This window comes from Mastigoproctus giganteus, chromosome 9 (genome assembly GCF_048544385.1).
Source record: "Mastigoproctus giganteus isolate SK-2022 chromosome 9, ASM4854438v1, whole genome shotgun sequence".
NCBI lineage: Eukaryota > Metazoa > Arthropoda > Arachnida > Uropygi > Thelyphonidae > Mastigoproctus > Mastigoproctus giganteus.
The window spans coordinates 180242238-180259693 of NC_143583.1; the positions used below are offsets into that span (position 1 = coordinate 180242238).

The 17456-nt window shown below is 38.3% G+C and overlaps 1 protein-coding gene across 1 annotated transcript in view; it reads right to left on the reverse strand.

Annotated features, from left to right (window-relative positions):
- Nucleotides 1-7937, reverse strand: part of LOC150080918 (transcription and mRNA export factor ENY2-like) — a 73175-nt gene extending 65238 nt beyond the window's left edge. The window contains exon 1 of the mRNA XM_090381294.1: nucleotides 7829-7937. Within this exon, the coding sequence (XP_090237420.1) occupies nucleotides 7829-7836 (8 nt within the window). The 5' untranslated portion in view covers nucleotides 7837-7937. The remainder of the gene's footprint in view (nucleotides 1-7828) is intronic.
- Nucleotides 7938-17456: the final 9519 nt, after the last annotated feature.

The window sequence follows — 17456 nt, forward strand, 5'->3', positions numbered from 1 at the left end:
AAGAAAAAGAATAGGTGCATGTATACTTGCGTGTACACCAATACTAGGAGTTTAGTAAATAAATTTGATGAATTTGAGGTATTGCTCAAAGCATCAAAGGTGGATATTGCTGGGATATTAGAGATATGGTGTCACACAGATATAAGGAATGCAGAACTGGAATTTGGGGAGTACAAAGTCTACAGAAAGGATAGGAAGGGAGGAGGGGTTATGCTATTAGTTAAGAAATACATAAAATCCAAGGAAGTGAAGCCAATCGACATCGCTGGACAGTGCAGTGTCGAGTCAGTTTGGTGTGACAAGCATTGGGAGATCAAAATTGAGAGTAGGAGTGTGTATAGGCCTAATGACTCTGATGAGTATAATAAGAAACTGTACAGGGAAATAGAGTGGGCCAGGAAATCAGAAAGTCTTATAATGGGGGTTTTAATTTTCCAGATATTGACTGGAATTTGGGGACTGGTCACTCACACACTAGCAAGGCTTTTGTGGATTTATTGGATGATTGTTTTCTACATCAACATGTATAGGAGGCAACTAGAGGGAGTAATACTCTTGATTTGATTATCAGTAGTGATTCTTCATGCATTAAGAATCTGCAGATAAAGGAACCACTAGATGGCAGTGATCACAGTGTGCTGAAGTGCGATTTACTCAAAGAGGTAACTACCATCAGGGGTAAAAGGAAGGGTTATTGCTTTCGTGAAGGCGCCTACGATGATCTGAGACAGTATTTAAATTCTATACAGTGGGACCAACTGATGATGTTACCAACAGCAAACTCAAAATGGGAAGCATTCAAAGAACTTATCTTGGAAGCTACTAGGCTTTACATACCAACTAAGAAATATTGTTCAAGGTTTGGGCCTAAATGGATGTCAGATGAACTGAGACATATGGCAGAGAAGAAAAATGCATGGGATACATATAAATTAACACGACACAGAAGCCTATGATAGATACAAGTTGATCTGTAACCAAGTTACAAAGGAGGTTAGACAGGCGAAGGCAGATAACGAGAAATCTTTGGCAAGGGATGCAAAGAAAAACAGAAAAGAGTTCTTTACTTATGTAAACTCTAGAAAGAAGGGGATAAATCGGATTGGTCCACTTGATATCAATGGTTCAACTGTTGATGATCCTGCTCAGGTAGTTGACAATCTGAATGAGTATTTTGCATCTACATTTTCACGAGGAGTTATTCAGGGAGGGGAATGCCAAAGGTGTATTAAACTATGGCAGTGAGCTAAATGATTTTGTAATAACTGAGAACATAGTAGAAATTGTTGAAAATAAACATAAGAAAGACACCTAGGGTCGATGGGATCTATCCAGTTATATTAAAGGAGGCAGCAAAGGAACATAAGCAAATCCTTAGCCATAATTATGAGAGCTTCCTTGGACTCAGGGGAGGTACACATGGACTGGAGATGTGCAAATGTAACCCCAATTCACAAAGGAGGTCAAAGAGTAACAAGTAATTACAGACCTGTTAGTTTAACTTCTGTTCCAGGTAAATTAATGGAAGCACTGACTAAAGAAGCACTGAAGGATCATCAAGACAAGACTTCAGTTATAGTTAATGGTTTTGTTAAGGGGAAGTCTTGTCTGACCAATTTGATTGGATACTATGATGTTGTCACAAATGAACTGGATGAAAAAAATAATTTTGATATCATATACTTGGATCTTAGGAAGGCTTTTGATATTGTTCCACATGAAAGATTACTGTGCAAGTTGGAGCAGTATGCCATTAAGGGCAAGTTGCTACAATGAATAAAAGAATGGTTGAATGAGAAAAGATAGTGATAATCAATGGACCCTGCTCTTTGTGAACTAATGTTATTAGTGGAGTACCCCAGGGTTCAGTGTTGGGTCCATTGTTGTTTTCTATATTTATTAATGATATTGATGAAGGTATATCAGGCTTAATGTCTAAGTTTGCAGACTACACAATGTTGGCAGAGTTGTTAAGGAGAAGTCTTGTCTAACCAATTTGATCAGACAAGTAATGGCAGTGTGCTACTGCAACAGTATCTAGAAAATTTGGGCAGATGGGCTGAAAAGTGGTAATTGGAGTTTAACATTGACATATGCAAAGTACTGTATATGGGTAGAAGTAACACCAGAGGAACATACCAACTGTGTGTACACTTAGGGTGATAGAAAATGAAAAGGACGTGGAGTAATTGTGCAGTCAGATATGAAGTTTTCTGAGCAGTGGAGACAGTCTTCAAGAGTACCTCATGGTGTCTTGTCAATGATATACAGGAATTTCTCTAGCAGGGATAAGGAGGTGATTATCTCCTTCTGCAAGGCAATGGTCAGGCCTCACCTTTTGAGTACTGTATACCAGTCTGGAGGCTTCATTTTAGGAAGTATGTAGAGCTCCTGGAACAAGTGCAGAGAAGGGCAACAAGATTAGTGAAGGAACAAAGGGTTGCTCTTATGAAGAAAAGCTTAAGTTTTGCAAATTAGTGTCTGAAGACCAGGCACCTGCGAGATGATCTGATTGAGGAGTATAACTGATTGAGGCTTCGAATGGTTTGAGCAAACTCAATACTGATGGGATTCTTCCACTTGCGCAGATTAAGTCCCTGAGGGGACAAATTCAAATCGAGACAAGACAGTTGTAGAATATAAATTGCTCTTAGCCAGTGGGTGGTTGCTTGCTAGAACAAACTTCCATCTGTCGTAGAAGTTCACAGCTTAAATAAATTCAAGGCAGAACTAGACAAACATTTGGAGTGAATGGATGTGCGAAATGGAAAGGTTTTTTTGTTTTGTTTGATGCTGTATAAGCTTGCTTTCTTGCACCATATGCCTCTACTAATGCTAATTGTGCAGTCATATATTAAGTTTTGAGCAGTGCAGACAGGCTATAAGGAGTAATTCATTGGGTCTTGTCAACGATATACAATAATTTTGCTAGCAGGGATAAGTAGTAGTAGTGGCATGTGATGCAAGAAAGCAAGTGTATGAGCTTATGCAGCATCAGCCAAAAAAAAAATTTCACACAACCATTCCTTCTAAATGTTTGTCCAGTTCCTCAGATTTATTTAACCTATCAACTTCCACAATGACAGATGAAAGTTTGTTCCAGCAATTAACCACTGGCTGGCTAAAGGCAAATTTCTGCACTATTATTCTACATCTGTCTTTCCTTAATTTGAATTTATGCACCCTTAGGTTTGTAATCTGAAAAAGTGGAAGGATCCCATCAGAATTCAGCGTGCTCAACCCATTCAAGGTCTTATACACCTCAATCAGATCACTGCACATGTGCCTAGTCTCCAGCCATTGCTGTTTGCAGAACTTAAGCCTCTCTTGGTAAGAGATCCCTTCATTCCCCTCACCAATCTTGTTGTCCTTCTCTGTACACGTTCAAGCAAATCTACATCCTTCCTAAAATGAGGCCTCCAGACCTGTACGCAGTACTCAAGGCGTGGCCTGTCCATTGCCTTATACAGAGGAACAATCACCTCTTCCCTGCTAGGAAAATTCCTATATATCATTGACAAAACCCCATGACCTGCCCTGGCAGCCTGTCTGCATTGCTCAGAAAACTTCATATCTGACTGCACAATTACTCCCACATCTTTTTCATTTTCTACCACCTTAAGTGTAGTACCACACAGTTGTACGTTTCTCTGGGGTTAGTTCTACCCATATGCAGCACTTTGCATTTGTCAAGGTTAAACTTCAGTTGCCACTTCTCAGCTCATCTGCCCAAATTTTCTAGATCCTGTTGCAGCAGCACACTGCCATTACTGTCATTAATAAGGAAGTGATTATCCCCTCATTTAAGGCAATGGTCCAGCCACACCTTGAGTACTGCATACAGGTCTGGAGGCTTCATTTTAGGAAATGATGTAAAGCTACTGGAACTAGTACAGAGGAGGGCAACAAGATTGGTGAGTGAAACAAACAGTTTCTCTTACCACGAAAGGCTTAAGTTCTGCAAATTGCAATGTTTGGAAACTAGGCACCTGTGAGGTGATGTGATTAAGGCTTGAGCAATTTCAATGCTGATGGGATTCTTTCTCTTGCTCGGATTATGCACCTGAGGGGACATAAATTCGAATAAAGGAAAGACAGTTGTAGAATAAATGTGCAGAAATTTGCCTTTACCCTGCAAGTGGTTGATTGCTGGAACAAACTTCCATCTGTTATTATGGAAGTTGACAGTTTAAATAAATTCAAGACAGAGCTAGACAAACTTTTGGAGTGAATGGGTAGGTGAAATGGGAAGTTTTTTTTCTCTTTTTTTGGCTGATGCTGTATGAGCTTGCTTTCTTGCATCATTTGCCTCTACTAAATGCTAATATTAACATAAAACATGTAATGTCTTGCAATAAAAAAGATTTCCCAAATAAAAATGAATTAGAACATTTGAACAGGAAAATGACATTGTCCGAAGTGCAGAGGGAAAGACAAACAGGTGATATGGTGATACCTCAAGCACACTGACCAAGTTTCTCTGCCCAGCCTCTTTCTCAAGCAAGATTTTCAGTTATAGAATGTAGAAGCTGCTCTGAAGGATAAAGCGAAAGCACAACCGGTCACTCTGTTAAAGCAGAATTAAGAGTGGCAGTCTTGTTCTTGGAAATCTGCCACATTGACTGCACATAACATAAAAGGAAACTATACTCCCAACCAGAAATTAACTATACACCTGACTAAAGAGGCCTTTAAGAATTCCTCCGCTCTAAGAGCATTTACTGGAATTTTTTTTTTTTTTTTTATATAAGTTATGATAGCCTGGTAAAAAGAATGATTTTGGAATGCAAAACAGCTTTAAAAAAAAAATTATGTTCACAGCTAATGTGAACACCTTTTTTCTAAACTCTCCTTTTGTTGGCTGCCACTGCCAACAAAAAAAAAAAAAGTCAAAATGATGGCCACTCATGTATACCAGCAGATTTAAGTTTTGTCCAAATGCTTTTTGAGAACATCTGTTTTCAAGGACTAGCTATTCCACTTTTGCCATAATTGTAGGATCTGTGGCTGAGATGGGACTTTCTTCTCGTGGGTCATTGTGCACATTGTTTTACCTGCACAGAATTACCTTTTCCAATCTCCTCGTGAATTTGTTCTGCTTCTTTGCCTTGCAAAGGAAGATTTGTTTGTTTGTTTGTTTGGTTTTTGGGTGCATTAGCAACTAAGGTCATATTGCTCCAGGATATGCGGTGGTCATTCCCTGACCTTTCTGCATCCGCCGTATTTGGTGGTGACAGGCTCGAACCCCAGTCTAATCAAGAAGTGTGTGCTACGCAATGCTGCTCCTTCCCACCTGGCTACAGAGGCGCCACAAAGGAAGAAATTTTAATTAAAACATATCAGACCATGCCACCTCTCGCTGCATTCACTGCTCTAGTTCTTAGTATTTATAATGGCCATATAGTACAAGGAACTAAGGCTTATGCTGCACCAGACAAAAAAAAAAAAAAAAAAGTAAAATAGTAATAATAAAATTAAATTAATTATTAATAAATAAAAGAAAAGGAAATAGACAACCTATAAATTTCCCTCTTCCCATAGGTAACTATCCAGCTGACCTTTGAACTTCCCCAGACTGTCAGCCTCAACAACCCATGTAGGGGTTGTTCCAGTAACTTATTCCAGTAATTTATAACTCGCTGGCTAAAATAACCAATTCTATAACCAGTAGAGCTATAGAAACAAATAAACATGCATTAACTTATCAGACTTTATATACATATATAAAATCCCAAACTCAAGTATTTCTAGGTGAGGATAAATACTTATTGAATGCCCCTATGTGTATTATTTTGTATTATTAATTATGATATTAAAAAGTTTTTCTTATATTGATTTTTTAAATCTGAAATAACCAACACTACAAAGGACCCTAAGTGATTTTGCACCTCAAGCCTTTAAAGTGCGCATACAGCTCTGCTCAAAAGCCATAAAATGTTGCTAGATCCAGTTAAAAAATTAAAGCCAAGGAATGGTGAATAGTTCATACTGTAGGACAAGGAAATGGTTTCAGTGCTGAAAATATTTTTGAAGTATTAGCCTCGGATCCTGCTGTTTGTTTCGCCACCAATATTCTCTAACTGGTTAATACGGTACTTTCTTTTCTTTTCGATATACTATCAATTATAAGACATTAAATTTCTGTTTGGTTTTTAAGAGATGCCAGGTAAGCAAACACATCTATATTTCTTCTAGGCAATTCCCATTCCCACAACATTTGTGAGAAATCAGCAACAGATGTTTAATCTTGCTATAGAGCTTTGGTTTAAACAGCTAGAAAAAATACAGATGCCACATGAGCATAAGTTTCGATCTAGATGAGTGTTCTTAAATTCTAAAAAAAAAAAATTTATTATTATTATTGGTGTGTATCATTTATTTTCATTCAATATTTTTCAATTAAGTATAGCAAATTATAATTGCCATTTTTAATTTTGTAAAATAAGAAAAAAAAAAAAAAAGCTAAAAACTGTTTTCTTATACTCAAGACAAAAAGGTGCATCTCACAGATGCAACAACATGAGCATCTTTAGAGGCATGAGCTACAAGTTAAGCAGACCACAACATGCAGTTTTCCTGGAAAATATATGTAATGATGTCGTCAACTCCAGCCATGGCCATAGATAATATGCTCAAAACATCCATTTGGCCTTCTAAAAACAAATCCTTCGAATTAAGAAATAAATTAGTTCATTTAACACTAACTTTAAAGTTTTCATGGGTGAGGAGTAGACCAAACGGATAGAGGTACAAATCACTATTTCAGTCCAACAATAAAAAAAAAGCAACGAGCAATTTCCCAGGTATGCAAATAGATGAAAAATCAGTGGGTAGTTTGCCAAATATAAGAAAGTTACCAAATATTTCAAGAAATGTGGAATCAGCAATGTTCTTGATAACCTTTAAGATGACGCCCTTTGAAAAAAGTAAAAGTTCACACAGTAAACAGTTAGGCATCAGGGTGCATAAAAACACATGCTTTGAGTAACCAGAGTCCAAACCCACAACTCAAATACAGAGCTTTTTTGTAATCTCTCTATCTTGTGAACTCCTCAGACTATGGTCATCCCAGAGTATAAACAGAAAATTTATTTATAACATTTGAAATTACGATAATGACAGTAACAGCAATGCTGTTTTGCATTATGCAATGGATACAAGCCTCATTTTGCACTGTCTTTTTTTTTTTTTTTTTTTACTAAGCATGTGAATTAGTGTTTCAAATACGTGCATTTTTCCCCCCAAAATTTGTCTTCTGAAACGTGGTTTAGATCTCTAAGTCCGGAAAACATGGTATATTAGATTTTCTTCTTATACTGAAGAATATACAAGTAAATAAAACCGCCTTAGGAATGAAACAAAAGTTTCGGAAACCCAAGAACCTATGCCGAAATTTTTGAATATACGGCATACAAACCGGCACGTGAACTATGGGTAAAAAACACGTTACGTTATAGGTACAACCGCACTATCGATGAGCCGCAAACCCCTATACCCTTCCCTTTGACACGACCCTGGTAACATATACGTGAAGCATTAATACGGTTTTCTTTTTATTGCTCCACTAAGCGTTTTAAGAAAAATAACATTCTTAAATTATACACCTGTCTTTTTTTTTTTTTTTTAATCTTTTATGTATATTAACTTTTACTAACATTAACACGATAGAACGGTGGACTTTTTGTTTACAAACATTCAATAAAATGTTTCCAAGTAAAGTTTCTAGAAATAAATAGATAACAGCACAAATGCGGAGTGATTCCCAACATAAATTTACCCAACAAAATAAGCAATACGACAAATCAATCAATATCACTTCTACACTTACTCAGTCATATTTTGTACGCTCTCTTAGCGAAATAACACTCAACCAGGTTTGATTGAGAATTCCGAACGCCTCTTTTAAAGGAACCCAATATAATCGTCAGATGTTCATAGAAATTCCCCTATACGCATAAACATATGTCCCATATTTCCCTGAATAATTATTACACAGGATTTAAAACTTTCATTGCTTGTTCTTACTTTTCTAAAAGTAGGAAAAAAGTTTCCAACATAACAAAAGGATGAAAATCGCAGGGACAATTGAAAAAACTGATACATAAACCTTTAACGCTTATATATCATATAACAATATTTTTAAAAATTACCACAGATGTGATCTATTCAGGAATGACGAAGTTTTGTGGATAACTGGACGAAAATAATTTTCGAGACCCTAAAACTTTTAACTAAATATTCCTGTTATTTATTATTAAGTTTTATCACTTATGTTTAGTGTGTAAGGGCGGAACCCTTTAAAGAGCATAATCATAGACAATCGCCCCAGTTAAACATTGTCAAATCCAGCCCTGGATATCAGTATGATTAAAATGATGGATTATTAAGGCGGGGAACTGGGAGAATTCCTGAAGCTTAAACACTAGGTAGAGACTCACTGTACCCCTTACTGAATTTTATATCTGCAACCATTGCGTTTTCTGTAATCATACTATTTATGAGGAAAAAACACGAATTTCTGGGAGCTAAAAAAGAAACGTGAAACACTCGAGGGATAACTAATAATCCCAAAAATTACAAATAATTCTATATCGTGAGAAAAATCCATGTAATTTCTTCCATCCCATAAAACCCAGGAGCTCACATCTGGTGAGTATGGGCTTGGCACACCTCGGATCCTGAGCTGGATACCATCATACTTCTCTCTCTCTCTCTCTCTCTCTCTCTCTCTCTCTCTCTCTCTCTCTCTCTCTCTCTCTCTCGGGGTACTCTATTTTTTTTTTTGGCTGGTTCAGCATAAGCCCCAGGTTTCCTTGCACCATATGGTTAATAATAATAATACAGTCCTCAAACTGCAGCCACTGATCACAAACAAAAATTATAAAATATGTCCTCCTGCCGAACAGCCCACATGATCTTTATACAAAATACCAAACCAGACGTCGTGCTCCTGGCTCCTCAGGACCTCCTGAGGGGACGATCGAGCAGTACAATGTTTCGCCACTACTTGAAGGTTTAAATTTCATATATATTCACTAAATTCAGCATGCTATCCGCTTCAGATATTTCCATATATATTCATTATGCACCTAAGAAGGCAATAGAATATAGATTTGTGTGTGACTTATCAATATTCTGCCGTGTACGTAAAAAAGGAATTAACATTTACGATAATTTTTCTAGGTTACTGATAGATTTTCTCTCTGTGCTGTGAATATGATTAAATGAAATTTTAAGAAAGATTTCAGCTTTCCACTTTGTAATCAGACTTGTTGAATGGAGATCTACGTCTCAGTTTTTAAGTTTGGAATGTACAAAGCACGTTGATATTCATACTGAAATGTTGCTTTTCGCATATATCTATATTTACTACTTTCAACATACTATTCGTCGTGCAAATCTTTCCTTATATGTTCATTAGCATTAAAAGGGTCTCAGAATGCAAGAAAGAAAGTTTTAGATAGCTCCAGCCAAAAAAAAAAAAAAACTTTCTATTTCACCATCCATTCATTTCAAAATCTTGTCCAGTTCTGCTTGAATTTATTTAAGTTGTCGACCTCCACTACCACACATGGAAGTGTGTTTGAAAACTATTAACCACCCACTGGATACAGGTAAATTTCCGCACATCTATAATAGAAATATCATTACTAAATTTAAATTTTTTTATGTCCACTCAGGTACGTAGCCCGAGCAGGAGAAGGAATCCCATCAGCATTGAGCTTGCTCAAACCATTCAAGGCCTTATACACCTCAATCAGATCACCTGGCAGGTGAGGGCCTAGTCTCCAGATGCTGTAATTTGCAGCACTTAACCCTTTGTGGTAACAGTAACCCTTTGTTCCATTCACCAATCGCGTTGTCCTTCTCTGTACTCGTTGCAACAGCTCAACATACTTCCTAAATGAGGCCTCCAGACCTGTAGGCAATACTAAGGTGTGGCCTGACCATTGCTTTAAACGACGGGACAATCAGCTCCTTATTTCTGCTAGCAAAATTACTGTATATCATTGACAAGGCCCTGTAGACCTGCTCTGACAGCTTGTCTGCACTGCTCAGAAAACTTCATATCTGACTGCACAATTACCTCAGTTCCTTTTCATTCTCCAATACTATCCTGATTGTAATACCACACAATTGAGAAGTTACAATGGGTTACTACTACCCACATGCAGAACTTTGCATTTGTCAATGTTAAACTTCAGTTGCCCTCTCTCAGCCCATCTGTTGAACTTTTCTTCTAGATCCTGATGCAGTAGTGTACTGTCATTAACAACCCTGCCAACCTTCGCAATTCTGCAAACTTCAGCAAATCCTCATATACTTTCACCAATATCATTCTCAATTATTTGGATGTCTTTGCTGTCTAGGTTTAGATGGTGTAGGACAGCAAACATTTTTCTACCTTGAACTTTGTAAAATGCTTTTTCGTAGTCTATGAAACAAACCTAGACATCTTGTAGCATTTCCAGATATATTTCTATTAATACCGAAAGACCGAACATAGCTTCTCTGGTACCTACACCCTTTCTAAATCCAAACTGAGTCTTCCCTGATTCATTTTCGCAATTACTCCGGATGCGAAGATAAATTATACTTAAAAATATCTTTAAGGTATGACTCATGATGCCGATTGTTCGATATTCTGCACAATTCTTTGCATTTGGATTTTTGGCAATAGTATGAAAGTTGATTTCATCCAATCCTGAGGAATCTTACCTGAGTCATAAACTTTGTTGTTCAGACCCTCGATGCCATTTTCACACAGGAATTCTTTTTCTTGTACAATCCAGCCATCCCCTTTAATTTTCTATGCAGGTCAGAATAATCATGCCTTTTCTGCAGTTTCTCAATTTCTTGGCATCTTTCTTCCAGCCAGAGGCCCTTAGCTTCCTTGATCTTATATTCCATTTTACGACTTATCTCCTTATACACCGATGAGCCAAAACATTACGACCAGTCGTTATACAAATCGAAGCAACTGCAGGTGAATTACGGCGCGGGGGTGCGCGGGTCAGAATATGGTATAAAAAACACCTGATCCTGAGCCCCGTTAATCAGTGTTACTCTTGTTCTTGAGATGGGAAAGACAGCGGACTTAAGCGAGTCTGACAAAGGCCAAATTATAAGGGCCAGACGACTGGGTCAGAGCATAACTGAAACGGCACCAGTGGTGGGATGCTCACGGTCAGCCGTGTTTAGTACCTACCGAAAGTGGTCTGAGGAGGGAAAACCCATGCACCGCCAGCGAGGTGTTGGACGACCACAGCGCATTGATGCTCGAGGGGAGTGAAGGCTCTTCCGGATGGTATGTGGCAACAGAAGGGCGACTGTGGCGCAACTAGCCGGTAATTGGAATGTTGGTGATCGGAGTAATGTGTCACAACACACAGTACATCGAACCCTATTTAAAATGGGGCTGTGTAGCCACAGGCCGCTCCGAGTGCCCATGCTAACCACAGTTCACCGGCGACAGCGCCTACAATGGGCACGCGAGCATCGAAACTGAACCTTGAGTGATTGTAAGAAGGTCGTCTAGTCCGATTAATCAGGTTTCCTGTTGCACCATGTGGACAGCCGGGTACATGTGTGTCATTTACCTGGGGAAATGATGGTGCATGGATGCACCGTAGAACGGAAAAAACCCGTGGCGGCGGTGTCATGCTTTGGATGATGTTCTGCTGGGATACCCTGGGTCCAGTTATCTATGTGCCGGGCACTCTGACGTCTACTGCCTATCAAAACATCATTTTCACTCCGTGGCTGAGTTTGTCGGTCTCAGGCACAGATAGCAAGGTTTTTTCCCCCAGAAACTGTGGTTTTTGGTCTAGCAAAACAGACAAATCGAGCATAGAACACCCAATTAACAGACATAAGATATAGAGCACAGCAGATGGATTTCAATATTCAGGTGGCCTAAAAAAAAATAGAGTTTGCTTCTTTTTTTTTTTTTATCTAAACATCATATGGATGACTGCCACCAATATGATGACCCCCGCTGCCAAATGGTCACAAGAATACAATACTGTCCCAAAGACCAAGAACATACATCACCTTTTCTGAATATTCATAGGAGCTATTCGCGAGGCGCCTAACCCTGCTACCCCAATAAGCGAACCAAACAACCTAACCGAGAGGAACAGGAGAAACCCGACATGGGGATCTGGACAACAACAAATCTGAGACAAGGAACTCAAACAAAAGGCTTAACTGACCTAACTACCAAAAATCGCAGGTGGACTAAGACCCTTCTGGAGAACCATTCCCAGCCACTCACAAATTGGACACTAAAATCACACGCAGCTCTATACCTAAGACAACATGGATGTGTAACCATGTCACATTAATGACCATAATCCTAGGACCGGACTGCTGCACACTGAGCCTAGACTACGCAGCTGAATCATTCATTCATTTATTTACACACACACAAATTTTATTTACAATTCCAAGATAAATATCTTGGAATTACGTGTATACTTGGAATCATGTGTACTTGGAATCATGTGTATTTATCCAAGATATTTATCTTGGATAAATATCTTGGATAAATACACATGATTTATAGTCTGCGCGGTAGCACAGTGGTATCGTCACCAAACACCTACACCTGGTGGAAAAGGCCTCGGTTCGAATCTCGTTGATGATGCGAGGAACTTTAATGGGCTTTTTTCACTCCGTGGCTGAGTTAGTTGGTCTCAGGCGTAGATAGCAAGGTTTTTTCCCCTGGAGTTTTTCGTTCAGCAAACATACAAATCGACCATAGAACACGCAATTAACGGACATAAGTCACAGCACTGCAAATGAATTTAATTATTCGGGTGGCCTAAATATAATATAATAAAAAAATACATTATTTATATACCAGATTTATATACAATTTTATATACATTCTCAATATATCCATCCTAAGGATGTACGTGTGTGTGTATATTCTGGTATCGGGGTGCACCTAGGCAGGTTACCATCTCCACCTTTGTCCTCTGTGATCGTAAAGAAACTCTGTATAGCGAGCCTGAAAAAGTGTCAGTATTTGGTGTTAGGAGTAGTGAGTTCTGTTGTTATCATCTGTATGTGCTTTTTTTTGCACAGATCCCGCACTCTCTAGAGGTAGTGCAATACCGATGTAGTGCCAGCAATCCCATTCCCAGGTTGCCCACACCTGGGGATCAACAAAAAAAAAATAAATAAAGAAAATAAATTAATAAATAAAATAAAAAAATAAATTAATAAAGAAAATAAAAAATAAAGTAATAAAATAAAAAATATATTAATAAAATAAAATAAAAAATAATTAATTAATTAAAAAATAAAATAAAAAAATAAATTAATAAAGAAAATAAAAAATAAAGTAATAAAATAAAAAATATATTAATAAAATAAAATAAAAAATAATTAATTAATTAAAAAATAAAATAAAAAAATAAAAAAATGAATCTTATGGGATAGTTTTTTTTTTCTTTTTCTTTTGCTTATCCCCTTTTTTTTTCAAGTTCCCTGAACAGCTAAGGGTCTCAGCTGAAGTCGCTTTTTAAAGACATTAGAAGCGTTCTGTACATCATACACTTAGATTTCAGAAAAGCTTTTAGTGCCGTTGCACTTAAAAAAAAAACTGCTGCACAAATTGGAGCAAAGTCTTGCAAGGCTCTGAAATTGCCAGCATTATACATAAGAACACCGACATTCTCTTCCGATAATTCTGGAACCAGACTCAATAGTGTGTGCCTGAATTGTACATACTCTGGGCAATGCAGGAGAACATGTTCCCAGGTCTCAAAACCGCGACAATACAAAAAGGGTTCGGCTCTAAACCACCCTCAAAAAGCTTAGCCCTCAAGGAGCCATGCCCTGTTAACAAATAGGAGGTGTACATTTTAGGCGTGAACCATAAATTTATACCTGGAGATGCTAAGTAATCAGCTTGTTGGCGACCTGAATCGAGCACTCTAGCCAGTTTCACTTTAAACCACCCTCCCCAGCGGGGGGACCAGACAGCCACCTGGCTCCCCCTTCCCCCACCTAAAAACTTCTGAGTTACCCTGTGTGTGTGTGTGTGAGAGAGAGAGAGAGAGAGAGAGAGAGAGAGAGAGAGAGTAGAAAGGAATCACCAAGAAAGGGAAGAATGATGATATCAAGCTCAGGACCCTGGGTGTGCCAAGCCCATATTCACCAGATGTGAGCCCCTGGGGATATGGACCTGGACCTGGCTCCTCAAGCTTGGGACGGGCATTAGGCAGGCAGCTGCTCAGGTGTTGGCTGCTCCCTAGTATGAAGAGGCCTGACACACATTTTTCAGGCCGTTTCGCAGAGGTTTTGCACTGTCACAGGTGATCAAGGTAGAGATGGGCATTTGCCTAGGTGCCACCCTGACTCAAGAACATAAAAAACATAAAAACAAAAAACAAATTGATCATCTGGAGACATCTTTTTTTTGGCTGGTGCAGCATAAGCCTCAGGCTTCCTTACACCATATGGCTAATAATAATAATAACGGCTGTTATGAACAATTCCTTGGTTAAACTACATGTATGAACACCTGTGGCGCAAAGGGGGAACAGTCGTATTAAGGTGTGTCTTGTTATAATGTTTTCAGTTAAAATGTATACTTGGACAATATATGAAGGTGGTTCAATAAAGAATCGCCCTCACCTACTTCCGCATATCGCAGAGTCATGATATTTTGTGTGTAGCACCATACATATCTCTGTACTAAAGGTGTAAAATTTCGGCCCTGTGTCTTAATTTATTTTTCTCTTACAGAGCTGAACATGTGACGAAGTAGCATCATGGACAAATTTCAAGCCAGAGCTGTAATTCGGTATCTGTTATTGAAGGGGAAATCTCCTAAAGAAATCCACGAGAAGATAACTGTTGTATTTAGGGATGAAGCCCCATCCTATGACATTGTGAAGCACTGGCATAGGCAGTTTAGATGTGGTCGGACATCTGTAGAATCTGAGCCGATTCCAGGTCGTCCCCATTCAGCCATTGATGACAGCACGATCAGAAAAGTGGAGTGTTAATCATGGAAGATCGCCAGATATCTGTGCGTGAATTGTCCCAGGAGGCGAAAATTAGTGTAGGCTCTGTTGAAACAGTCCTTAATGACCAACTCCATTTACGGAAATTGAGTGCAAGATGAATTCCCCGATTATTGACTGGTTTCCAGAAGGCTGATCGATAACAGAAAGATGTTAGCCCTGTGCCAAAAAAATGAGAAAGACTTTTTCTTTGGTGTAATCACTCAGGATGAAAGTTGGATACACCATTTAGACCCTGAAAGTAAAAAGCAGTCCATACAATGGTGACATCATGGTTCCCCACCACCAAGAAGGCAAGGGTCCAAGTCTCAGCAGGAGAGGTCTTGTTGGTAGTGTTTTAGGATGAGAAAGGCGTAATAATGACTGATTACCTGCCGAAAGGTAGAACAATAACAGGTGCCTATTATGCCAACTTACTCACAAAATTACGGGAGAAAAATCAAAACATGTAATTGCATGATGTCCAAAGGTGTGAGAATGTTTCAAGACAATGCCCGTTCACACTTCTAAAATTGCAACAACACAAGCGGCCATTTGTAGATATGAAATGCTGCCCCATCCAGCCTATTCACCTGATCTTGCACCATCGGACGTCTTGTTTCCTTCCCTCAAATCATGTCTTCGGGGGACCCACTTCCCTGACGACGAGACAGTCATTTCTGCAACAGAGTCATGGTTCAAAGACCAACCTCAACACTTCTACAAAAACGTTATCCGTAGCCTCATCCATCGATGGGGGAAATGTGTAAATCTGCACGGTGGCTATGTAGAGAAGGACTAAAACCTGTTCCAAGAATCAACAGACTAGCACCTCTGCAGCTAGGTCAGGGCGATTCTTTATTGAACCACCCTCGTATATACAGAATACACTTAAAAACATTTTGCGCTTTAGCTAAGTTATTGCTTATCTTTTTTTTTTTTTTTTTTTTTGTAGTTGTTGGCGCATCGGCTTCTGTGGCCATAATGCACCTCCCAAGGTTTTTGCAGTACTTTGATTCAAGCCCGAGGCGGGATTCGAACCCGCGACCTTTGGGTTGCCAGGCAGGCACTTTACCCACCCGGCTAGCCAGGTCGGCTTATTGCTTATCAAAATCCCAGAGTAAAGTGTCTTAATTTCACGTTATAAATTAAAAAAAAAAAAAAAAAAAAAAATCGCAAAATATTATTTATATTCACAGTAAATAAAAGATTTGAAATATTAATAAATTCTCAGAAATGTAGAGAAATTATTTGTCATATTCCCCTCCGTTTGCACGCAGAAATCGAAACATTGACATCTTTAGTTTACTTGCAGTTTTTCCCATTTTAATTTTTAAAAAAATAAAAAAACGATGTGTTTCAAATCGAATTTGTCCGTACGATTACATTATGCACTTCGAACTTGGCGCATTAAGCAACACCTAGTCGTCTCTATGAATAATGCTACCGATGTATCCAAGAAGTTTGTTAAAAAAAGATAAAATAAATTAAATAATAAAACTGCAAAATGAAAATCAAATGCATTTAAAAAAGGGGACTGTTCAGATCAGGTATTAAAATGGAAAATTTAATGAAAAGGAACACTTAAAACAAAATATTTTTTTTTAATAAAATAAAACATTACTAATGGATCTTATTTTTAATAATTAAGTATGTACATGATATTACCAGTGTGTGTGCGTGTTTCGAACTGGAACGGTGTTTCACTGGGAGCCCAAGTTCACTGGCTTTTTAAATGAACTTCCTCGTCAAGTTTACTTCCCCCCACTTTTTTTCAGCAGAATTAGAACTTGACTAGTACCACTTTACCAAATATAGTGAACTGGAACTAGTTTGCTATTTTTAGGAACTTTCTAAGCACTAATTATATTACACGTTCTAATTTTGTATTAATAAGTTATTTTTATACGTGTTTTTATTAGGACCCATTGATAAATGTTGGACATGATCCCATTTTCAGATCGTGCCCAGTTTCTGGATTCAGCACTAGATAAAAATACCATCAGAGAGACATTCGCACCAGTATCCCAGAGGAACGAAACATGTGATTCGGTAAACACTTTGTTATTTTCGAAATCGATAAAATTCATGTCCGTTAAAGCAGGGGTTTAGTATAGAGTAGATCGGTGAACTATGGGAGTTTAATGCAATAAACCGTACAAACGAAAGAAAGGGTTTAAAATATACACGAATTCTCGGTGACCTTAAACTTTCCGAGCACCCTATCGCTAGTGCTTGTTATAAACACAATTCCATTAACCCTATTTTAATCGAGGTCAAATACTCTATATACCCCACTGAGCAACGCTCAGTAGGGTATATCGCTCAGTGGGGTATATCGAGATCATATATCATGATCGCTGGCTTCCTGAGGTGATGGCCTTTATGTACTTTTCTTCTGTTATTCCTTGGTCACGGTACATTCAATAAAGACTA